This window comes from Nuphar pumila, chromosome 10, assembly GCF_984573655.1.
Source record: "Nuphar pumila chromosome 10, dmNupPumi1.hap1.1, whole genome shotgun sequence".
NCBI lineage: Eukaryota > Viridiplantae > Streptophyta > Magnoliopsida > Nymphaeales > Nymphaeaceae > Nuphar > Nuphar pumila.
In genome coordinates this window covers 35,308,921-35,335,207 of record NC_143258.1, presented here as the reverse complement: position 1 = coordinate 35,335,207, position 26,287 = coordinate 35,308,921, and the positions used below count along the sequence as shown (strand labels likewise).

Genomic DNA, 26,287 nt, shown 5'->3' with positions numbered 1-26,287 from the left:
TTGTTGTTTCTTTTTATTACTCGTTTCATCGGGCACTTATGGAACTACTCGAGACAGAAGAGACAAACCATCGGGTATTTATTATGCTATGTATCTTATCTTTCCCGAGTGTCTAAATTGAATTGAAAACCAAATGAGGGTAGTCAGTTACCGAGGAGAATATTTGCATATGTATCATATACACTAGGATGCATCCTATACTAATTGCAGTAGTCAGAAGAATCTACTACCTAGGATAATATTCCGTAGTCCCAAACCTCTTAACACTCGAGGACTAGAGACCAAGTGAGCCGTGATTCAACAATACTCTCACTTAACATATTAACAACGTTGTATCTCGTGGTTTGCACCACCTACCATCTCCAAGGTAGACCGTGTTCTGATTGGGTTATTAGGATCTCTTTATTACAAAGTTTATATTCCACCAAGTCTGCCCAATACCAATAGGATATTAAGTTATATATATATATATATTTGGTTCATATCTATGTCACATGGGTGCGGGTGCGGCAAAAAAAAAAAAAAAATAATAAAATATATATATATATATATATATATATATATATATATATATATATATATATATATATATATAGAGGGGGGGAGGGGTCGGGGGTTTCCCCCGGCACGGGTCCCGCTGCGCGGTTAGTGGGCGGGGCTCCAAGGGGGGCTGCCCTTGGCGGGGGGTTATAAGGGGGCAGCGCCCCCCCCCCCCCCCCCAGAAGATTTTTTTTAAATTCTGCAGCCCATTTCATAGGGCAATTTAAAAAAAAATCCAAAAATGGATCAAAATGACCCTGTGTGCGTTGACCCCACCTAGGGTCGAGTTGACTGAACTGGGTGCTGCACCCGCGTCGCGTCGATGCGGGTGTGGCACCTGTCTGGTCGAATCCCTATGACATAGGTTCATATTGTACATATATATTTATATATATGGATATATACTTTATTTATAATGATGTAATAGGTAAATACCCATTAAGGCTATTTTGGTCATTTCAGTCATGTTAATAGGCTGTGCCCATTAAGGGCACATTAGTACTTTTACTTTATTCTTTTTTTGTTATTTCTTGTTTTTATAGGGGCTATTTGGTCAAATACCAAATAGAGTTGTTGGTTTTTTTTTGACTAGTCAATAGAGCTATTGGAACAATCCAACTATATTTATAGCTGTTCGAACTATCCAACAACTCTATTGTAGTCTTCCTCTCTTTTGTATGTGTATAAATAGGGGCTTTTATCCCCTTTCATTTTTCAATGCTTCTCTTAAGTATTCATTCTCGATAAGATGAATATATTTTATATTTTTGTGTTCCTCTCTTTAGATCTTTGATGTCTTGAATGCACTTAGTGCTTGTGTAGTGCCTTTGTGCTCTTGTATTGTCACTTAGTTGGACTTGTGTATGTGCATGTGCATTTTGTTTTTATATCTTATAAGCCCTTGGAGCCCCTCATTTTGGATTTTCACATATTTCATTACATGGTACCAAAGCCAAAAAATCTTTCTTGGTATTTTGCCTTTTTTGGGTCTTGGATTCTTTTGTTCGAGTTCGTGCTTCATGAAGGATTTGTGATCGTTGTGTGGCTTAGATTCAAGGAAAATCTTCACCCGGTATGTATTTTCTATCTTTAGTGTTACTTGGGCTATCTATCTCATGCATTATGCATAAGAAAAACTCATTTTTTTTATCTTTGAAAAATTATTTGTTATTTTTGTTAAAAATTTAAATATTTAAATGTTTTTTAATTATTAGTGGATTTATTTTTATTAAATGTTTTATAAGGTTTATAATATTTGTTTGATCTTGTGAAATTATATATGTGCATGCTTTTATAAGATCTAGTTTGAACTTTGAATCTTAGTTTTTTGAACTTGCTTTATTTAATATATACATATATGATCTAGTGTTCTTGAGCATTTATTGTTGGCATTTAGATGCATTGTTTGAACACTTCATGGTTATAAATGTCAAATCATGTTCGTATTTATTATTGAATTTTGTTTTGTTTCCTTTTGAAAAATTGTTAAATATTTTAAGATAATTTGAAATTTTATTGTTTCATTCACAAATACGATGTTATGAGATTTTGCTTAATTTGTATTTGATTTTTTTTTATTTCTTTACTCTTGATGCATTCTTACGTGAAACCTAAAATAAATTATGAAGTATGACAAATTATGTGTAACGATCCCAACTTATCCTCGTGAAAAGTGAAATTTTTGATTTTTTTTTAAAATAATTGCGATTTTTTTTTGTATTTTTTTGTATGAAATTTTTGTATTCATGCATAACTTCAGAGGAATATAAACAACAACAATTTCATAATCAATTTACCATTCAAGCATTTAAAACAAGTATCATTCGATAACAATTTTCATACGAGATAAAATCAGTATGAATGCATAAACTAATGCAAAACAGTAAAGATGCATGATTTAATGTACATGCATGAATGACTTATTAAGTTATTAATTAGAGTTTCTTTTGTAGGCTTGTTGTTATGAAGTGCACACATTCTAGTTTTCACTTGTTATTAAACTCACGGATACCTAAAACGGGCACACCAATTTTTGAAGTCTAAGTTAGGTTCCTAGTTGTAGCTTAACACACAATTTGTATTTTATTACTGGGTTCTACACTTGTTCCTCGACCAATATCAGGAATCAACACCATCTATTGAAACATTAAAAATCAATATCTAATGTTTGGACGTCAGGAAAATCGACATTCATTGACGCCACTTTTTTGGTATATCAATAACAATAGTTGTGTCATCCCCCCCCAAGCAAAGTGATTGAAATATTCCTAAAACCGTGGCCGGGAGTTGAACCACCACATCGGGTTCAGGGGTACAATCGCACACAAATTTTTAATATCCTCACGGTTTCCCTAAAACCGCCATCCAAGATTCCCACACTGTGGAGTGAAAATCCTGTAAGAAAAAAATAATTATACTGTTTGTTTATTGTAACTTTTTTAACAAATTCAAGTTCTTTACACAAGAACCATTTTGCAAATCAACATGCCAAACCCAACTCGGGCTTTGGCCCGTCACATTTTAACTATGCAATAATTTTGGAAAGTCAATAATTTTATAATAGATTTTGCAATGCATAAAAATAAAATTTTGAAGCAACACATGCTCCAGGCTCACATGGCTTGCAGTGGTTCACATCTGACCACAAAAGCGTTAGATGTGATATATGCATCTTATGCAAAATTCTCAATGAACATGCATATACAAATCATGTCCATAATGCAATTTCCATTTCTTGTACACGAAACTAATATGCATACGCATGCAAACATATGTCTACATCACACATCATGCATAAACTCTCAAACATGCACATGATCACATTCATGCAAACATCAAAATAAATTTTAGAATTTTCAATGTCTATGATATGAGCACTTGCAATATGATAATTAAATGTATAGCATGCCCAATTAATATTCTACATATCTATATGCATTTTGTCTCATCTAACACCATGACATGCGATCAATTGCATGTCGCTGTTGTGCTAAGGCAAACAACAATATGCTGCCCGCAGCATGCTATGCTGCCAGTATGCACATCAAGGTGCTGTGAACAACACCATGTGGCTGTGCATAAGGTGCAACACTGCTGCCCCTAACGGCTGCCAAATGCAATTGAAAACAGGCCACATCCCGCAGGGTTATAGGCAGCCCAAAAAAAACAACCTAAGACGGATTTTAGTGAGGTGAGTCAATGTTGATGGTGGACAGCGTACAACATGACATAGGCAGTTCTGGACAACAAAACAAATTGCTATATATAACTGCAACATGGTTTGGTATGCACAACGACCAAACAAGTTTTGTTATGCATGACAACAACATAACATGATATGCACAACAACAGTTTGATAACCAAAATCAGCCAGACAGTTTAGTATTTATAACAGTAAAACAATTTAACAAGCAAACAATATATCAAACTCTTGATATACATACCAGCAGAACATGTTTTTGATATACATAATCAATTAATAGTTTACATCTACCACATAATGTTAATCTGATCAGCATAGTGATTTGTCACAATTTTGTTATGACAATCACATAATATTGTCAAAACCGAGTTTCATAAAGTGAAGCCCAATTGATGACTGTCGGCCAAACTAAAATCAATCTAATAACAGTCCATGATATAGTCAAATCAAATCTGATTTTCAAACAGGAAAATTAACTGTCATAACAGTCTAATTATGAGCATATTAAATTTGGTTTTTTTTTCAGTCCACAACTAAGTTTATCTAGCAGCCCACTTATGAGTGTCCAAAACAGATTTTTTTTTTGTGAAAGTAAGCTAATGACAGTTACATAGGACAGTCGGCCATAAGATAAAAAATTAATTCAATAACACTTTTAATATACATGGCATCTAGACAGGTTTTACATCCATCACCTGATTCTAAGCTAAACAACACAGTGGCGTGTTGAAACATTCTTTTTTTTATGACAGTCACAAAGTGACGTCAAAATAGAACTTCATGAATCATGCTGGTGAAAGTCCACAAAGTGGTGTCAAACAACACATAAAGTGCATACATCCAATGATAGTCAAAACCTTGAACTCATATTCGGTTTCGAAATCAGTATTAGGACAAGAAAAAATCAGATTTGTTTATGAAGCAAATTCGAACTCACAATGGTTGGCGAGAGAATAATATCAGTCCAGAAAAAAAGTGTGATAACAACCACTCGAAAGTCTGCAGGGCACCATCCATATATACACACACACACACACACACACACACACGGAGCAAGAAATACACTCAGAAATGCAGATTTCATGTATATTCACATGAACATGAACAAAATATCAAGTCTATCTTCATGCTTCCTTTATTATTTTTTCTCAATAAAGAAATTAAAAGCATAAGTATCGACAAATCTGAAAATATTTTTTTACTTGTATTTCCAGATTGCGCACTTAGGGAAATCGATATACATATGAAAATTTATACGAATACATTAATCTACTAAAATCGACAATACATATACCTAAATATATATTGTTTCGCAATCAGATTTTCCTTTTTCCCCAAACCCATACATGAATCCAATTTTTACTTAATCCTTCCTGTAAAAACCTAGAGAGAAACTCGTACCTTAGATTAGAAAAAAAATAAGCTGGAAAATCGTCGTATGCCGTGTGAAAAGGATGGATCTACCACCTTTCCTCTCCTCCTTCCTTCCTCTTTTTTTCTTTCTTTCTTTTCCCTCTTTCTCTCTCCCACGAGTTGGGCTCCTTATCTCTCTCCCACGAGTTGGGCTCCCTCTCTCTCTAGAATATCGATTCTAGAGAGAGGGGAAAGTCCAGCCCTCTTATAACCGCTTTCTAGAATTTTATTTTTCTTTCTTATTTTCTCTTTTAAAAGGATCCTCTAGAGGGTGACGTCGTCTCTAGAGTGCTCTATCCTTTAGAGGATAGAGTTTTACTAAACGTAGAACTATATATCTCTCTAACCTCTTCTTATCTCTTATATTTTATTTTTTTATTAATTAACTAACTAGGAGTCTATCTAGAGGGTGACGCTCCTTCTAGAACACCTTTCTAGGTAGAGTTCTGCTCAATGTTGAACTCTAACTTATCTAAATAAATAAAATTTTGAAATTTAATTAATTAATATTTTTTATTAATTATTTAATATTTAATTATTAAATAATTATTTTTTTAGAATATTCCAGAGGGTGTCACCCCCCTCTGGAAGTCCTCAAAGTAGAATTCTCTCTTAATTTAACCTTTAAATCGATTTTAAAGTTTTAAAATTGGTTACATTTGGATTTTGGATCTAGATCCAAGATCCAAATCCATATCCAACATCCATATGGATCCCAACCTAGATCAGATCCTAGTCGATATGGGTCTTGGACTGGGTCCAAACTCCAAATCCATATCAACTCAGATCAAATGGATCAGATCCTATCTGATCCAGAAAATGGTAGAAATATAGGTGGGTCATTTTTGAAAAATGCGATTTTTGGGCCAACCTTAACTCGATTGTAGAAAAACAAAATATCAATGTTCTCAGAATTATGAGACACATCTAACAGTATACTTACCTGATTTTCACCTTTGAACTTCGCCTGAATTTAACCTGAATTTCACTTGAATTTAAAGGTTAAAAATAAAAAGTTTGACAAATACTAATCGTCTCGTTTTGGTCTTGTTAGTGGGCCTTGGGCCAAGCCCAGACCCAGCTGACGTCACCTATATTTGAGGATATTTTCTATGATTTTTATCAACTTTATAAAGCACTTAGCCAAGATTTCAGAATTTAAAACCCATGGAAAAACACACGATATTACAATGTGGGTAAGATCTTAGTGATCATGGATACCTTGCTATTTTTGAATTTTGAATAAATAAATTTTATATTGATATACGATCCTTGTGCACTTGTGATTGTCTTACATGATGAATGAGATTATCTATTCGTGCATAAGGTATTGAGCATGATTTCTTATGGGAACCATTCTCTTTTATAAATGCCTTTTAAATATATTCCTTTTTAAAAATTATTAAAAATAGTTATGTTTTTGGGTGTTTCTCTTGTTGGCCTTTTTGTGGTCCTTGTGATTGCGTTATTTTCTTAGTCTCATAGCTCTTTAATGAACATTATCTTACATGTTTTGCATGGGTTTAAATATATGTATTTTTGTATACTTAGTTTTAAAAAAATATTAATTTGAGAATTATGAGAACCTTCTTTGTGTTTTCCCTTTGTGGGTGTTCTAAGTGTTTCCCTCATGGTTCACTTTAGTAATTGTCCATTATTGGTGGACATGCTTGTTCGTAATTGAAGACTTTCGTTGGTAGACATTTTATCTTGTCGTATGATTGCATGATTTTACTAAAACTTATTTGCATCATGGTACCTCACATGAGTCTTAAGTGTTATGTTTCTATTGCATGCTTATGATATTCAATAAAATATCATTTTTTTTATATTGTGAGACTTCTTGTGTAGCTCTTTACGGGTTTTGTGAGAATGTTCCTTAGAGGACATTTTTTTGTTTATCCACTTAATATTGGTGGACATTTCAGTTCGTGATTAAAGGCTTTATAATTGCATTACTTGAGGATTTTTTTGACTTGAAATTTTTTGTTTTATCAGTTCTTGTTCCTTGGAACGTGTCTTTCAAGGTTTTTTATTATTTGGCTTTGTAAGTCCACTCTTATTTCAGTACATCCATTATTATTTGTTGGCCTTATCGAGGTGAGTTTATGCACTTCTATGTTGTGGGACCAGAGTTAGTTATTGAGGTGAGTTATGTGTGCACATCTGTCTTCTTGTCAGTATAGACTGCCAAATGATTTGGCTTTGACTGACGATTGATCGACCTTTGGTTCTATGAGTGTGTTGTCACTCATTTGTTTCTTGTGCACCTCGATGTTGTGGAGTTGAGGTTAGCTGTTGAGGTGAGTTATGTGTACACCTCATGTCATATTATTTGTCTAGATTCCCAGGGGTTATGAGTGGCGTGTCACTTGCTTTGGGTATAATTGATGGTTGATTGGCCTTTAAATTTATTGTTGTTGGAAATCCGAGTTAGTCGTTGGGGCGAGCTATGTGTGCACCTCATGTCATCTTGTCAGTATAGGGTATGTATCTAACTGGCAAGTGATTGACCTTCGTTTCTATGAGTGTGTTTTACTACTCATTTGTTTATGTGTCCATTGTTACAATATTGGATTCTTGCTATTTTGATTTTTCTATGATGGTAGTTATGTTTTTGGAATCATGGAGTTTCGAAAGATTGTTAAAATCGTTATTCTTATTTTTCTTGATGGCATTAGTTTGTTTTCATTACAAGCTCTCTTACCTCTTGTGTTTTCTTCTATTATGCTTTTTGTTTAAGTGTTATTTTATGTAGACAAGAAATGTTGGTTATTCACACTTTTTGTGTGTTTTTTTGCCTATTAGTGACATTATGATTATGCTCTTGTTTTAGTAGCTGACACACTTGTTTACGTGTCATTTTATGTAGACAAGAGATGTTGGTTATTCACACTTTTTGTGTTTTTTAGCCTATTAGTGACATTGCAATTATGCTCTTGTTCTAGTTGTTGATCAACTTGATTTTTGAGATTTGGAGGTTTAGTGAGGTGATTGCTTATGGTGGTCAAACTATTGTTGAGATTTATAAATATCATTCTTTTTGTTGTGTGGGTTTTTTAAAATCTCTCAATAAAATTTCTAGTCTTTTTTTACTTGTATGAAACAATGTTTATTGATAAAATTTTATGCATCTTACGTGCATTTCATTAATAATATATATATATATATATATATTAAGATTGATGTTTGGTCCTTTGTGCTTAAGCCCATTCTAGGTTGTGTGAATGAATCCTAATGGGTTGTGATTTGTGAGATTGCTCTCTTTCATTATTATATGCTTTAATTGCATGTTGGATATATATGTGTTTCAAATTAATTAAATTGTTTATATTGTTGCATGCATGGATTTAATTATCTCCTCTTTTCTTGAGGGCCTTTTGAAATGTTATATTTTATATGCATGTTGTCGGTCATGATTTGTTATTTCATTTGAAATGCTTTTCTAAAAATCCTTGGGATATTATTTATGCATGATTGTTTATCTCTTCTTGATGATTTATGTCCTTTAAAGATTTAATTCTCTTATGATCAATATTTATGTTTTTCCTAAAAAAATATATATTGATTTTGGGTTTATGATTTGATTTGATAAAAAATTATCCTTGAAGTATGCTCCTCTTATCTTTCTTAATGATTATCTAATGTTTCTCTTGTTCAAAAATATATTTGTTTTAAAAACTTTATAATTATTAGGTTAGGATATTTTTCTTTGTGTAGTTGAAATCTTTGTTTTGTTCTCTGCCGAGGTTCTTACAGATGCGATGGGTTAAGAAATGAATATCTTTGATGAATGAAGATGGAGATAGCCGATGAAGGCGTTTGGAGACAATCACTAATGAAGACATTCAGAGACTTGTATTTGCAAAATTCTCTGATGCGACATAAAGATGAAGACTTCCAATGAATACACTTGAAGACATTGATCATTCCCGTTGATTTTTTTGTATTTTCAAACTTTCAGTATATTACACCGTAAGTTTGAGGGGGAGTGTTAAGTTGTATATATATATGTATGTATTTTCATGCATATATATTTTTGGTTTATATTGTACATATATACATATATATATATATATTATTTATAATGATGTAATGGGTAAAAACTCATTAGGGGTATTTTGGTTATTTCAGTTATTATAATAGGTTATGCCCATTAAGGGCACATTAATACTTTTATTTTCTTTTTGTCATTCTTCTGTTTTTATAGGGACTATTTGGTTAACTACCAAATAGAGTTGTTGGGTTCTTTTTTGACTAGGGACCAATCCAACAGCTATATTTATAATTGTTGGAACAATAAAAGCTCTATTATGGTCTCCTCTCTCTTGTATGTATATAAATAGGGGCTTTTATCCCCTTTCATTTTTCAATATTTTTCTTAAGCATTCATGCTTAATAAGATGAATATTTTTTATATTTTTGTGTTCCTCTCTTTAGTTATTTGATGTCTTGAATGCACTTAGTGCTTGTGTAGTGCCTTTGTGCTCTTGTATTGTCGCTTAGTTGGACTTGTGTATGTGCATGTGTATGTGCACTTTGTGTTTATGATCTTATAAGCCTTTGTTTTGTATTTCCGCATATTTCATTACATAGGGCCACACACACTACTCATTCAGGGTAGATACATTATTCATTTTTTCGATATGTTCTTAACCCATTCAGTGTGCTCTGGTGCCTTTAACCATTTGAGCATCTCACCCGTAAAGGCAAATCAATTAATTTATGTGCATCTATAATGGTGCATTATTTACTCTTGGGTTCTCATCAACCCTAATTCATGAGTGACATGTACAAAAATGCTTCACATGCCTTACAGTACAACTTAATTTACATGCCACACATACACATAAGCATTAAGGCACTACATAAGCTCACATAGTGCATGCATACAGTTCATGACATCCAGCACTATGAATCAACAAGTAATATCATTATCCGGTATTTCAACATATCATGATAATATCATGCTCAATATCATAGACATGATTCAATTTCAAATCCGCATATAGTCAACATGTTTAATATACATTCATTCAAAGCATGATGCTAAAAATCAGATATTTCATCATAACCATAGTATAATATTACATTCACATGTAAATTTAGTGCACCGTAGTAATGAAACAAAAACAAGAATATTGTAGTGCCTCTTATGGGCTTACAAGAAGACAACCAAATTACAAATGTCCACTTAAGAGTCAATCATATAAACACATACAATCTTCCCACTAAGCGACAAGAACACATAAAATATAAATCTATGTATTGAGAAAATACTTGAGAAATCATTCATTTACAAGGGGGAGAGCTCCCCTATTTATACACACAATGAAGCCCATAGGGCCATTGGGACACTCCCTAATGGCTCTATTTGTAGCCGTTGGGGAGGTCCCAACGACTCTTTGGGCTGGATTACATTTAAGCCCTCAAAGAAAAATATAAAAACCTATTCTAAAAGAATAATGAAAAAGCCTGTTGTGCCCTTAATGGGCACAACCTATTACATGAATGTGAAAAGACAAAAATACTCCTAATGGGTATTTGCCTATTACATTGAGTCAAGCATATATATATATATATATATATATATATATATATATATATATATATGGCCCAACAATCATTTTTCGAACTTGATTTTTTTTAAGTGCTCATATGTAACACATTACTTGCTGAAAATCAGATTTAATAAAATATCCTGATTTCCAATGATTTTCCGAAAATTAACGTAGGCATGTCTAAAAATCAATATAGGCATATGTGAAAAATCCCTATAGGCTTATCTGAAAATAGACATGCCTAGACGTACATTTTTAGATTTCAAAATTTACAATGCATACACGTGCATTTCCAGATCTTTTAAAAACCAAAATGCATACACATGCACTTCCAGATTTTCTAAAATCCAATGCATACACATTCAATTCCAGATTTTCTAAGAATCGATGTATACACATTCATTTCCAGATTTTCTAAAATCATAAGTATGCATACATCTATTCCAGATTTTGGAAATCATACATGGGCTAAGAATTGTACGTGTGAGGTTTTTTGTGCCTCTTCTTCTCTTCTTAACAATCTGTTTTTCTCATTCTTCTCATTGTTTGTCACCAAATGTGACAGAAATGTAGCCCCTAACCATTTAAGAGTGTATTCTTTGGCCTCCTTCCTAGTGTTCATCAATGTTTACTCTAAGCTTTCCATTTTTGATGAAAAGAGGTCTGAGATAGGGACATCCTATATAACCTCAAATTTCAACTGTTCGTGTGAGGTGTTTAGTGAAAGCAGTAGGGAACATATTATTTAAAGGGATAAACTTATCTTGTATTCCTTCTCTAACTCATTCTTTTTGCAGATGATAGCACTGATTTTTGGTGAAGCTAACTGAGAATAATTAAGGGAAATGTGGTTGACATTTAATTGCTTCTCAGTAAACTGGGGTCTGGAAAGACACCGCAAACTAGTATTGATGTTAACAACAAAAGCACAGATGTCAATTGTTTATGGTTGTGACCTCGGTGCTCTCCCTTTGAAATATCACAGCTTAAGCATTCACAAAGGCATAACTAGAGCAATACACTGAAAGTGTTAGACAGGGTATGTAGAAGGAACATGTATTGCAAATATTCCTTCTCATCTCTGATCATATTCATTCCTCCCAATAAGATTGAGATCTTTGCTGCTTTTCTTTGGAAGTATCTATCTACTGGCAAGACGATCTACCTAGTTGAGTGGGATTTCTCTCTTCCAACTGAATTAGGTGGACTAGGTACCTGGATATTGAGTTTATTGAATTGTTTTTTTGTTAAGAACGTGGTGGTAGCTATTCATGAAATAATTGGTGGGCCCTGTTATTAGATGATTAATTTGTTATAAGACTCTGCCCTCTTACAAGTAAAGCCATTTTGCTCATGACAAATGGGCTGGCTTGGATGTTAGCTGGATTTGATCCCATGGATTAGGACTACTCTAATCTTTGACTTTGTTTTCTTTATTTTTCTCTTTTTTTTGGATGTTCACACATGCATGCTTGCAGCTGTTGTCATGCATATAGTGCAGATTTAACGGAATATGATGAAAATATTAACCTTATATTTGTTGCAATTTTTTCATGCTTCTCACTGTGGTTACTTTGTTCAGGAAATGAGTGGAGATATATATACTGTGTTACTCAAGGCAATGGTCATGCCTGATGTTGATGATATATGTTGTTATCCAGTCCGCGCTTCTGCTGCTGCAGCTGTTGCAGAATTGCTTGAGGTACATTTTGCCAGATTTCAACATTCCCATTTATTTTTACTTGTTTTCTATATTATATCTTTTTGAATTTTATTTGCAGAATGATTATGAGCCACCCGAGTGGTTGCCTCTTTTGAAAATCTTGGTTGATGGGGTGAATGACAATGATGAAAACGTAGCTTTTCTTATGTTCCATCTTTTAATGACCGTAGTGACTGTAGGTGATGATAAAATTACAGTTCATGTACCTATGATAGTGTCAGCAATATCGGATGCTATTTCAAAGCACATACCACCCGGTCCAGAAGCATGGCCGCAGGTACCTTTTTGTAATGCTTGTAGTCTAACGTTAATTGCCTTCTTACAAATCCTTTACTGCCTATGTTTCTTGTGTTTTCCCCCACTACACTTTGCTTCTTGGAATTTTCAAATGAAATCAGACTAGCATTTTTCAGTTTATTTTCAAATGGTCCAATCTCTTATTTGATGAATTTTTATTACTTTGATAAAAAATATTATGGTATCAATGTTCATTTTTTTTTTTGCATATTACATTCTTCCAACTAATTGGAACTGTTGACCAGGTTGTTGAACCAGCATTTGCTGCTTTGGCAGCAACGAGTCGTACTTGGGTTGATTCAGTTCCAGATAAAGAGGACCCAAATACAATCTCCCATGAATGGGGATATGGTACAGCTATTGTGGTTGGATCGTTGGCTGGTCTATTACAAAAAGCCTGGTTGTCACCTGTACATGCTGTGAGTTCATGCATCATGTACATTCTTGATCACTAACAAATGTTATTGTGCTTATTGTGGTTGACAATCAAACCGATGCTGCGATCTATGGCCTACTTCTACAAATTGTCTATTATTTGAGATTTGAGAATGGGAAGTCGTAGATTCCAAAAGAGAACCATACCCTGATTTAACCTGAAGACCCCAGATTTCTCACAAACCCTTTTGTTATTGTTGCCTCCTTCAATTGGGTATCTGCCATCCAAAACCTCTAGCAATGTATCTCATCTCATTACTCCCACTTGGTGTAGGGTCTCTTCAGAATGTACTATCCCAATTCCCATAGCACTATAGCAGTCAATCACCTGCATCTCTTTATTCCTAGCTATGGAAAATAGAGCCAGGAAGCAAATAGCCAAATGAACTATATCAATCCAAGCGTCTGGCCAAAATTTTATGAGCAGCACATTACCTGCCATGATTTCTGTTCTCTCCTTAGAGCATTCATCCAATCTTTCTAAACTCTCAATCCAGATTTCTTAATGGAAGAAGGTTTTCAACAGGGTTCTATTTGGGGTCCCTTTTTGTGTGGGTTTTGGAGGGGATTCATGTGATCCCCGACACCACCACAATTTGGGAGCTTGGATGTGACAAATCCCAGGAGATGGGATGGATTTGGCAGTCCCAAAACCCTCCCATCTCTTAAATCCCCACTACAACCTGTATTTGTTGGAGTTGGCAACTCTAATGTTGGACACCCTTGTCATCTCCCTTCTCAACTCCATGTTAATTTACATCATAGTCATAGATATCGGCGATATTTTCAAAATATTGTCACTGTATTTTCAGCGAACGACATTAAAGGTAAAATATCATGACATTAAAGGTAAAATATCACCAATTTAATTATATCACGATATTCTCGTGATAATAATGTGATATTATCATTTTTATTTATTTTCTACATCTTAAATATTCTTTTCTTCTTTCTTTTATATTTTTTACTTATTTCTTTTATTATATATGTATTTTATTGTCTAAACATGATATTTTCTTACTTTTTTTTTGTTATTTTATGCTTTTAAATTTTTTTAAGCCCTGAGACTTGTCACCTAACATATAATATCACAAGAAATAGCCTTGCTGAGATATAGCCGATACCGATATTTGTGACTATGGTTTACATTGATGTTTGGGAGCTGCTAGTTGGCAAGGAGATGCCAAGTCCAGCTGGTTGCCAAATACGAACTCGCAAACAATGGTGAGTGTTGGCAAATTCCATGACTCCCAACTCCTGGATTTTGGATTTCCAGAATTTGACATCTCAGTGCTGAATAAAAGCTCCCAAAAGCAGTTGGAAACCACAAATTCAATATTTATTTCCACAAAATAAGGCCACCATTTATCCTCCTTCAGCGCAACATTTAGAGAGATCTGCTGCCATGAAGCTACAAAAGCATGATGTGTGCCTGGATGACCTATTCAAAGTTATTTGGGTCCTTTTTCAAATATAATCCTCAATGGCAGACTATGTCACATCGGTATGGGATACAATCATACAACATATGTATGTATGTATTGTTTGAGACAATTCTCATAATTATTTGTTGGTATTTCCTTTTTCACCATGCTCACTAGTCCTTGGCGTATTCATAATACATCAAGATTTTCAATTTTTTTTCAGAATGGACAAGCTTGTGGTATACTGCCACCACCATCATGCTTAGATGAAGTTTCTTCACTACTTGGTACCATGATGAAGCTTGTTACAGGAAAGTCTGAGTTATTACGTTACAGAATTGAAGAGCTACTTGTGATATGGTCAGAATTGATAGCAGAGTGGGATGCTTGGGAGGAAATGGAGGATATGGCAGTCTTTGCTGCCATTGAGGAAGCTATTAACATAGATAAGAAGTATAGTTTGAAGATGTTTTTGATTAGAAAGACTCCATCTCCACCTGTGCCACCGGTTCCTCCCCGTTCTATAATAGAAGGCATTGGAGCTTTCCTTACTAAGGCCATTTCAGCATATCCATCTGCAACATGGAGAGCATGTTCATGTGCACATATGTTGCTGCATTTACCAAGTTTCTCATTTGAAACTGAAGGTGTGAAGAAGGCACTTATTTTCAGCTTCAGCCAAGCATCTTTTTCACATTTCAAGCGGATTCAAAATAAGGCCGTTGCTCTGTGGAAACCTCTTTTGCTACTTATTGGTGCATGTTATATATCCGATCCTGATTATGTCAAGAAAATATTGGAAAAGGATGTGAATAATGGATTCATGGTTTGGGCGTCGGGGATGGCATGCATCTCTTCCAGCTCATTTGAACAAAGTCTATCGTCTAAATCTGAGATCAAGTTGGTTGGTGAGTTTGCTAAACTTTTCTGGGTTTTTTCTTGCTTTGTTCCTTTGTGTTCTCTTTCCTTTTCTCTCTGTTTTCAGAAATCTTGATAAGCTCCGTATTATAATGCTTGGTGTTTCTTATCTGTACCCTTGGTTGTTTCTAAACTGCAATTTAGCATTGTCTTACTTGGTATTCACTTGAATTGTTAAATCAAGAGAGTTCCATCGCTGAAATTCGTGTTGTATCAAGTACTATGGGGGAGATGTTTGTCCTGTGGTTGTTGTTAGAACTTCAGTTTCCCCCTGGGCTGATCTGCAAAATAGGGAAAGGTGAGAAGAAAAATGGAGAAAGAAGATAGACGCTGAGTCGATTTAGCTGCACACAGGCTGACAATATTCTCTTCGATCTCTTATCGTGGCCTGGCTTAATGTATTTAAACATTAGGTATTAGGTTACAATTGAATAAGTTATAAATTACATGCGTGCCTCAGTAAACACGTCAATAGGATTTCCCAGTTTGGGTCTGGGTCAGACCCAAACTGGATCCAGGCCCAAACTCTCAAACCAGCATACGACACTTAATACTCTCCCTCAAGTTGTGCATGGTCTTGAACCATGGACAACTTGTTCTTCAGGAACCAAAATTTGTTTTTCGTCAAACCCTTTGTAAACAAATCCGCCACTTGGTCTTCTGTAGAAATGAAATGAGGTTCAATCTCTTTGTCTTCAACCTTCTGTCGAATGAAATGCTGATCTATCTCAATGTGCTTTGTCTTACTGTGGAAAATAGGATTAAAGGATATGTTAATGGCACTTTGATTGTCACACAATAAAATACACTTGAAAATCTGTTCTTCCAATTCATTCAACAAATGTCTCATCCAAGTAGCTTCAGCAGTTGCAGCAACCATTGATCGATATTCAGCCTCAGTACTTGATCTAGCCACTGCTTTTTGTTTTCTACTGCTCCAGGATACTAGGTTCTCCCCGAGAAAGATGCAATATCCGGAAACCGACCTCCTTTCATCAGGATCTCCTGCCCAGTCTGCATCACTGTAGATCATGACATCATGCATGCTTCCTTTTTTCAAACTTTTCTGATACACCAACCCATCTCCAATAGTACCTTTTAAGTATCTCAACACCCTCTTGACTGCATCCATATGCCCTGTTCGTGGCTCATGCATGAACTGCGACACTTGATTGACAGAATAAACAATGTCAGGGCGAGTAAATGTAAGATATTGAAGCATGCCAACTACACTTCGATATCTTGTAGGATCTGGGTACAAATCTCCATCCTGTGAACTGAGCTTTTGATGTAAGACACTCGGTGTAGACAAAGGCTTGCAGTCTTGCATAGCGAATTTCTTTAATAAATCTAGCGTGTATTTATGTTGTGTCAAGGTCAGGTAACCATCCTTCCTGTCTACCTCGACTCCAAGGAAATAACGCAAATCTCCCAAATCTTTCATCTTAAACCTTTGACTTAATAGTCCTTTTATTTCTTCAATGTGATTCATGGAGTTCCCTGTAACTATAATATCATCAACGTATATCAACAACAAGGTGGTTATGCCTTTATCCTTGAAGATGAATAAGGAGTGGTCTAAGAGAGATTTACAGAACCCATGCCTCTGTATTTCTAAGGAGAAACTCTCAAACCACGAGCGTGAGGCCTGCTTCAAACCATATATGGCTCTTTTTAATCTGCATACATATGTGCTCGGGTCTCCCTCAGCATATCCTGGAGGTTGTTCCATATAAACCTCTTCTTTCAAGTCTCCATGAAGAAATGCATTTTTGACATCTAACTGACTCAATGTCCATCCATGTTTGACGGCTAAAGACAATATAATTCTTATTGTCCCCATTTTGATCACTGGGCTGAAAGTCTCATCATAGTCCTGACCATATTCCTATGTAAACCCCTTTGCAACAAGTGTTGCTTTGTATCGTTCTATAGTGCCATCGGGTCTGTATTTGATTTTATAAACCCACTTGGAATCAACAACATTTCTGTTAGGAGGTCTGGCAACAATTTCCCATGTCTGACATTCATGAAGCGTTTCCACTTCTTCATTCATGGCCTCAATCCATTTGTTTGATTTCACAGCATGATGAAACCCTATAGGTTCATCATGCTTATCAACCTGAGACAGAAAAAGTTGAAGATCCATAGAAAAATTATTGTAGCTGACCCATCTGTCAATAGGATGTCTGATTCTATTCGAACTCCTCAGGTTTCCAATAGACATATAAGTATCTGATCCAATGTGAGGAGCAGGGGGAGTACCCTTTTCTCTTCGCACATACACATACCCTTTAAATTTTTCAATAGGATGCGATTGTGGGTCTGCCCCTTCTTCAGTGTATGAAGCTCCACCGACTTGATCCCCAGATTGAGGTAAACATGCTTGGCCTGAGTCAATATTATTTTGGTCCGCCGAGTTTGTTTCTTGAGTACACTGAGGTGAGCAATCACCATAAGTATCTGCAAATAATTCTGCATTCATCCACGGATGATAAACTTCTTCTCTGGGAATCCCTTGACTAGTATTAAATGATACATCTTCAAGATTATTCTCGTCAAACACAACATTCCTAGAAATCCTAATACGCTTAGTCATGGGGTCATAGCACCGATAGCCTTTATAATCATCAGCATATCCCACAAATCTACACTTGGAAGCCTTTGGTTGGAATTTGTTCCTGAGAGAATCATCAATATGAACATAACAAATGCATCCAAACACCCGCAGAGCATTATAATCGGGTTGAATGCCGAAAAGAGAACAGAATGGTGAACTATTTTGCAAAACTGTCATAGGCAGACGATTTATAATATAAACAGCTGAATGGAATGCTTCTGTCCACAAACTAATGGGAAGATTACTGTCGTGCATCATGCTCATGGCAGTTTCAACAATATGCCTGTGCTTTCTCTCAGCGACCCCATTTTGTTGTGGCGTATGTGGACAAGACACTCTACGCTTTATTCCATTACTTTGGAGAAAATCAGTAAAATCCTTCGATGTATACTCACCACCTCCATCACAATGAAAATGCAAAATATTGGTAGAGAAATGGTTTCGAACAAAGGCATGAAAGTTGCGAAATATGGAAAAGGTTTCAGACTTATGCTTCATAACGAATATCCAAGTATAACGAGAGTAACTGTCAATAAAGATGAGATAATATCTGCTGCCAGAAGAAGAGCATACAGGCGCAGGACCCCAAACATCTGAATAAACAATTTCAAAGGATCTTGAAGCTCTTTTATTTATAGAATCAAAAGGAAGTACATGACTCTTACGCATCTGACAACTGGGACATTTTTTATTACTGGTCTCAAGGGCTAAGCTTGATTTAGGAATTAATTTGCTTGATACAAGTTTCTCAAGAAAAGAATAACTGCAATGACCAAGACGATCATGCCAAAGACTTGGCTTATTATATTTGGAAAGACTAAAAACAGACTCAGGACCTGACTTAGATAACTCAGACTGAAAAGACTTAGACTTCAATAAGGGCTTCAAGACGGGACTGGTATGCGCAAGTGGATCTTCCTTGAAGATGTACATATTCCCTTTTCGCTCCCCTTCAGCGAATGTCTTCCTCGTTTGAAGATCCTTGACATACACAGAAGAGGGAGTGAATTCAACATAAGAATGTGTATCATCAACAAGTTTAGACACATAGATGATGTTCTTTTTTATGTTAGGAGCATGAACAACATTTGACAAATTGAGAGATGATTTTGACAAAGGAATGATTGCATTACCAATGTGAGAAATGTGATGGTGAGATCCATCTCCAGTAACAATACTATTTTTACCAAAGTAAGAAGCCGAGTTCGAGAGCTTACCAACATCGCCTGTAACATGGGTCGCTGCTCCTGAATCAACATACCATGATCCTTGATCATTCTGTTTCAAGTGTAACCCAGACAGTGCTGCCAGCAACAGTTGTTTCACCTCCCCATCAGACTTGGTAACATTATCTTCCTTCTTGCTCTCAGTGTTTTGCAATTTGTCTTTATTTTGAGGATTAAACCAGCAATTTGCCTTAATATGTCCCTTTCTATTGCACAGGTAACATGTCGGGACAACTCTTTGAGTTTGGTTCTTCGCATTAGAGTTGAACGACATATTGGGTGTGGGAAGCAAACCTGGACCTGCAAATCTGCCACGACCTCTTCCTCCTCTAAAGCCATTTCCTCCACGTCCACGACCAAAGGAGAACCCAGTGGCTAAGACATCTTGAGAGTCAGATTGAGCACTAGAATCTTCAGCGATGCCTTTCAATGACATTTCGTATTGTAGAAGTTTTGCTCGGAGGTCTTCAAATGTGGGAAGCAAGGGCAAGCACAATAATGATGTCACCAATACATGATAATCTGGGCCTAAACCATTCAATGTCTGTTGCACTTTATCCTTGTCCGGCACTTCACATCCAATAATGGCTAATTGATCTGTAATGATTTTCATCTTATTCAAGTAATCCATGATAGATAGACCACCTTTTTTGAGAAGCTGGAATTCTCGCTTGAGGAATAAAACTCTTGCCTCAGATATCTGAGAGTATGTTTGTGTCAACTTGTTCCACAATTCCATCGCTGTGCAGTCGTCGGGGATAGCAACTAGTACTTTCTGAGACAAAGTAGAGGTGATGTAGGCAATCAATGCCTGATCTTTTCTCATCCAAGAGACATAATCCGGGTTGCGAACACGGTGAGTAGGTGCAGCCTCATGAGCGTTTGTTTCCTCCTTTGCAATGAACTCTGGTGGGACTGGAATTGATCCATCTAGATGACCAAAGAGATCTTGGCTCCTGATAAAAGGAACTATTTGCCTCTTCCAAGTCAGGAAATTGGAGTTATTTAATTTTTCAGAAACAAGTTGACTGAGGAAGTTTGATGACAAACCAGACTGAGATGGAAAAGAATCCATGGTAACGAGACACGAGAATATAAAATGGAAAGCACTCTAAGAAAGGTAATCAAATGATTACTAAAAACTCAAGATAATGTAACTGTTCAAAATCAGTCCAGAAGAGAACTCACTATAACAGAACTCGGATCCTTTTTTTTTTAGATCACGAGAATACTCAAATTATCAACTCAATATTTATGAATCAAGCCAAAGCACAACTAATCAATGTTATGCATATACAAGATATCGGATCACGTGAACAAGGGCCAGATCACGTTGATTAACTGAGTTTTCAGATTAATCAACGATGAATATTCAGATAAAGGAATGGGAAAACATATCCAACAGACAGAAAAGGAAGGAAAGTATTAGCAACAATAACCCAGATTAATCGTATTTGCAGATTAATCAACAATAAAGGAACACGAACTTTCAAATGAAAAACACGATAAAGGAATGAGAAAACAAATTTTAGAGAAGAAAGAAAGAAGAAATCGTGTTTTCAGATGAAGGAAGAAAGATAGGGTTTCAAATGAAAAACACGATAGTGCTTTAAAAAAAAACTGGAAGAGGAGAAGAGAGAAAGATAGGGTTTGAGAGAGAAAACGATAACCCAGATTAGAAAGAAGGAATGTTTCCTGGCTGAAATTAGATGATCTCTAAGGTCATACCTTTTTGGAATCAACACCGAGCCCTAGGTCCAACCATGCTCTGATACCATGTTAGAACTTCAGTTTCCCCCTGGGCTGATCTGCAAAAGAGGGAAAGGTGAGAAGAAAAATGGAGAAAGAAGATAGACGCTGAGTCGATTTAGCTGCACACAGGCTGACGATATTCTCTTCGATCTCTTATCGTGGCCTGGCTTAATGTATTTAAACATTAGGTATTAGGTTACAATTGAATAAGTTACAAATTACATGCGTGCCCCAGTAAACACGTCAATAGGATTTCCCAGTTTGGGTCTGGGTCAGACCCAAACTGGATCCAGGCCCAAACTCTCAAACCAGCATACGACACTTAATAGTTGTGTCTCAGTTTCCTTTCAAAAGCATTCTCGACTACATCAAGGATGACAGGTTGCTTCAGCCTTGAAGTGTTTTTCAGTTCAGTTAGCAGCCTCATTTGGTTCAATTCTTTAGCAGTTTATGAGCTTGGAAAATTATCGTCGGTAAATTTTTATCAAAGATGAGTCATTAATTGGTTGATCTGGTATAGCCTGATGGTGTTTTTGCGTATCTTAGAGTGGGAAGGATGCATTGGTTCACATCTATTATAAAGCATATATATGCAATTATCAAATGTGTCATGACATGGTAAGGCAAAGGATAAAGGACACATTAACTATACCAGGGTTACCAGAAGCGTCTATAGGGGTGGGGAAGCGTGAAACGTAGCGCTTCCGAAACATGTTGAGAAGCACAAGTTTTAAATGGGAAGCGAGCTTCCAGTTTTATCGTTTAAAAATGTAAATTTTACCAAAAGACAAAACCTTCATTTCCTTTTTCCTTTTTTTTCTGCTTTTTTCTTCCTGTTTTCCCTTCTTTTTTACTTTTTTTTCTTCTTGTTTTTTCCTTCTCTTTTCTTTTTTTCTTTGTCTTGTTTTTTCTCTCTCTCTCTCTTAGTCTTCTTGTTTTTGCTATAGTTTATGTTTTTCAGTTATATATTTATATATATAACTGATAATCTTGTGTTTCAGTTATATTATATATTATGTATTTCAGTTATTATAATATGTATATTATATATATTCGGTGTTTGTGTGTTTCATTTATATATATATATATATATATATATATATATATATATTTGTGTGTGTGTGTAATTCATATATAATTTGTTTGACTGTTTTTGAGTTATAATTTTTGGTTGACTGTTTCTGAGTTATATTTTTGAGTTATATAATTTATATTTCTGGTCTGTCACACGGACTTGGCTAGGGAGGCACCGCACCCGAGTCGACACGCCCCGACACGGGTGCGGCTTCGGACTCGGCCCAGACTCGGTCAACGCTGAGTCAGACTCGGTCAAAGAGTCGAGGCCGAGTCCGTCCACATTTTGGACTCGGTCAACTTTGACCGAGTCCAAAAATGTCCATTTTTAAGAAGAAAAACAAAAAAAATAATTTTTTATATAACTTTTTTTTTAAATATATATATATAACCAGACTGCAATGCAGTTGCATAGACTGCAACTGCACAGTCTGTGACTTGCACAGTCTGTGACTTGCAGTCTATGCAACTGCACAGTCTATGCAACTGCAGTCTATGCAACTCTGATCCATTTTATTGGGGATGTGTGATCTTTAAGGGGAAGCGTGATTCCTCCAGCGAAGGGTGTGCACTACCAATATCATGCTTGAGTGGGCCCTGCTTTCATGGGGCATACACTTATTAAACAAAAACATACTTTGACTGGTTCATGTAGTGCTTTTTTAATGTTTATCTGCCCCACCTCTCCCCAAAACACACCAACACACACATACACGTCTGGGTGCTTCTGGTTTCTTTCTCTCCATCTATCTTAGGGGTGATTTGTTTTATATATTGTGCTTCTTTTGATACTATGCAAATTCTTCAAATGAGCGTAAATGCTTGAGCTGCCTACTAGAAAGTTGCTTCTCAGTGTTTAGGACCAATACTTAGTAGTTGTATATGCATAATTTTCTATTCTTGAAATATCTTTCAATTTATCAATTTAAAGGAATATAAATACAATACAACCAGGATTTAGCCAGAGCAAAGGTAATTGAAACATGAATGTGCCCTCTTCCTGTAAGATGTATATTTTCATATGCAAGTCATATTTTCTCTACTGAAAAACTTGATATTTTTATATATTCATGTACTGATAAATGACAATGAAATTGCTAATAATTTTTTTCTGTTGCTATGTTATTGCTTCTATATATATATATGTATATATATATATATGCATATATATATATAGACATGTAGGCATTAGTAGGGATGGATTTGAGAATATCCATGGAGGCCATGGTATAGGAGAAATAAATAAAAGTGGAGAAAGGATTTTAGATTTTTGTTTGTCCTATGATATGATCTTAGCAAACACTTGGTTTAGGAAGAGGGAGTTTCACCTAGTAACATTTAAAAGTGGGGTTAATACGAGTCAGATAGATTTTTTCCTACTTAGAAAAAGAGATAGGGGTTGTTGCATCGATTGTAAGGTTATAACAGGAGAAAGTGTAGCTACACAACATAGAGTCTTAATTTTAGATCTTAGAATTAGACAATGCCGCAAAAGGGATAGACATAGGATAGATCCTAGAATTAAGTGGTGGGCACTGAAAGGAGCTAAACAAGGAATGTTTGTAGAGCAGGTAGTTAAGGAAGTTGATTGGTGTCTCGAGGAGGATTCAGAATCAATGTGGAATAAGATAGCGGGTGGTATGAGAAAAGTAGCTAAGGAGGTATTGGGTGAGTCTAAAGGCGGTGCACCACTAGGTAAGGATACATCATGGTGGAACGAGGATGTCAAATTAGCTATTAAGGTTAAAAGAGAGTGTTATAGAAATCTAAGAGTCGTGATAATGAGAATTTGGAGAAGTATATGATAGCAAAGAAGGAAGCTAAAAAAGTTGTTCGAAACGCGAGGGCTAAGGTATATAAGGAGGTTTATGACAAGTTGGATACCAAAGAAGGCGAGAAGGATATTTATAGGCTTGCAAAGATGAGAGATAGGAAATCGAAGGATTTGGGTATGGTTAGATGTATCAAAGATGAAATGCAAAGGGTTTTAGTCAAAGATGAGGAGATTAAGGAGAGATGGAAAGATTATTTTGACAAGCTATTTAATGATAGTCATGCTCAAGATCTTGGAGACTTCTCCATTCCTTTTCATGAGATAAATCGTGACTTCATGCGCAAGATTCAAAAGAAAGAAATTGCAGAGGCTTTGAAGAAAATGAAATCAAGAAGGGCAGTTGGCCCAGATGGTATACCTATCGAGGCTTGGAAATGCTTGGGAGAGAAAGGTTTAGAATGGTTGACAAATCTTTTTAACTTGATTTGGCGAACAAATAAGATGCCTAATGAGTGGAGGAAGAGTACTTTGGTGCCTTTATATAAGAATAAGGGTGATATACAAGATTGCACAAACTATCGTGGTATAAAACTCATGAGTCATACTATGAAACTTTGGGAGAGGGTGATTGAGTCTAGGTTGAGGAAGGTTGTCATGATATCGGAGAATCAATTTGGTTTTATGCCTGGAAGATCAACTATGGAAGCTATACATCTTCTTAGACAACTTATTGAAAGATATAGAGAGAGGAACAAAGATTTGCATATGGTTTTTATTGATTTAGAGAAGGCATACGATAGAGTACCTAGGGACGTTCTCTGGTGGACAATGATGAAGAAAGGTGTTTCTCTCAAGTACATTAGTATAATTAAAGATATGTATGAAGGAGTAGTAACCAATGTCTGCACTTGTGGAGGGGTGACAACCAATTTTCCGATAACGGTTGGGTTACATCAAGGATCTGCTTTAAGCCCTTTCCTATTTGCGATAGTGATGGATGAGCTTACGAGATCAATTCAAGAAAATGTACCGTGGTGTATGTTGTTTGCTGATGATATTGTTTTGATTGATGAGTCTAGAGCTGGGGTTAATGCTAAGTTAGAATTATGGAGACAGACATTGGAAGCTAGAGGTTTTAAGTTGAGTAAGAGTAAGACTGAATATATGGAATGTCGGTTTAGTAAGCAACGAAGTAGTGATGGGAGTGTAGTGAAGCTTGGTGAGCAAGATATACCGGTGAATGATTATTTTAAATATTTGGGATCCATCATTCAAAAGTATGGAGAAATTGATGGAGATGTAAATCATAGGATAAAGGTTGGGTGGATGAAATGGAAAAGTGCTACTGGAGTGCTGTGCGATCGTAGAATGCCATTGCGGTTGAAGGGAAAGTTTTATAGGACGACTATTAGACCCGCTTTACTATATGGTACGGAATGTTGGGCTGCCAAGAGACATCATATTCAAAAAATGAGTGTAGCTGAGATGCGGATGCTTAGATGGATGTGTGGAAATACAATAAAAGATAAGATTCGGAACGAAGAGATACGTAAGAAGGTAGGTGTTGCACCCATTGAAAATAAGATGCGAGAGAATCGTTTACGGTGGTTTGGACATATTCGGCGAAGGCCTAATGATGCTCCAGTTAGAAGGTTGGAGAAATGGGAAAATATATTAGTTAAAAGAGGTCGGGGTAGGCCTAGGAAGACTTGGATGGAGATGATAGGAAAGGATATGAATGCTTTGAACCTCACCGAGGACATGGCGTTGGATAGAAATGATTGGAGGAAAAGGATTCATGTGGAAGACCCAAAATGAATTTCTTTTTTGGTTCATATCGCTGACCCCAATTGTTTTGGGATGAAGGCGTAGTTGTTGTTGTTGTATATATATATATATATATATATATATATATATATATATATATATATATATATATATATATATATATATATATATATATATATATATATATATATATATATATATATATATAGCCGAGACCCTGTGTCCAAAATTTTTGAAATTGCGCCGCACTCTTGTCGCACCCGCACCCACACCCACACCCATGTGACATAGTTTTTGGTTGACTATTTCTGAGTTATATTTCTAGTTGACTGTTTCTAAGTTATGTGTCTGAGTTATATAACATAAATTTTATCTTTTGGTAAAATTAGGAAAAATATAATTATATTTTTGCTTTCCTTTCGATCCCTATTAGCTTACCACTTGAATCTTAGGTAATTTTCTTTTTCGTTTTCCCCTTCGAGTCCTGGTTCACTTCCCTTCTCACTTCCAAGATGATTTCCGGTTCGTTTTTAAGTTGTC

The 26,287-nt window shown here is 35.7% G+C and overlaps 1 protein-coding gene across 1 annotated transcript in view; it reads left to right on the top strand.

The window, feature by feature from the left end:
* LOC149826644 (ARM repeat superfamily protein) overlaps nucleotides 1-26,287 on the top strand; it is a 59,086-nt gene that overhangs the window by 28,477 nt on the left and 4,322 nt on the right. Inside the window, exons 15-18 of the mRNA XM_090020090.1 lie at nucleotides 12,299-12,418; nucleotides 12,498-12,716; nucleotides 12,982-13,155; nucleotides 14,819-15,503. Of these exons, the coding sequence (XP_089876216.1) occupies nucleotides 12,299-12,418; nucleotides 12,498-12,716; nucleotides 12,982-13,155; nucleotides 14,819-15,503 (1,198 nt within the window). The remainder of the gene's footprint in view (nucleotides 1-12,298; nucleotides 12,419-12,497; nucleotides 12,717-12,981; nucleotides 13,156-14,818; nucleotides 15,504-26,287) is intronic.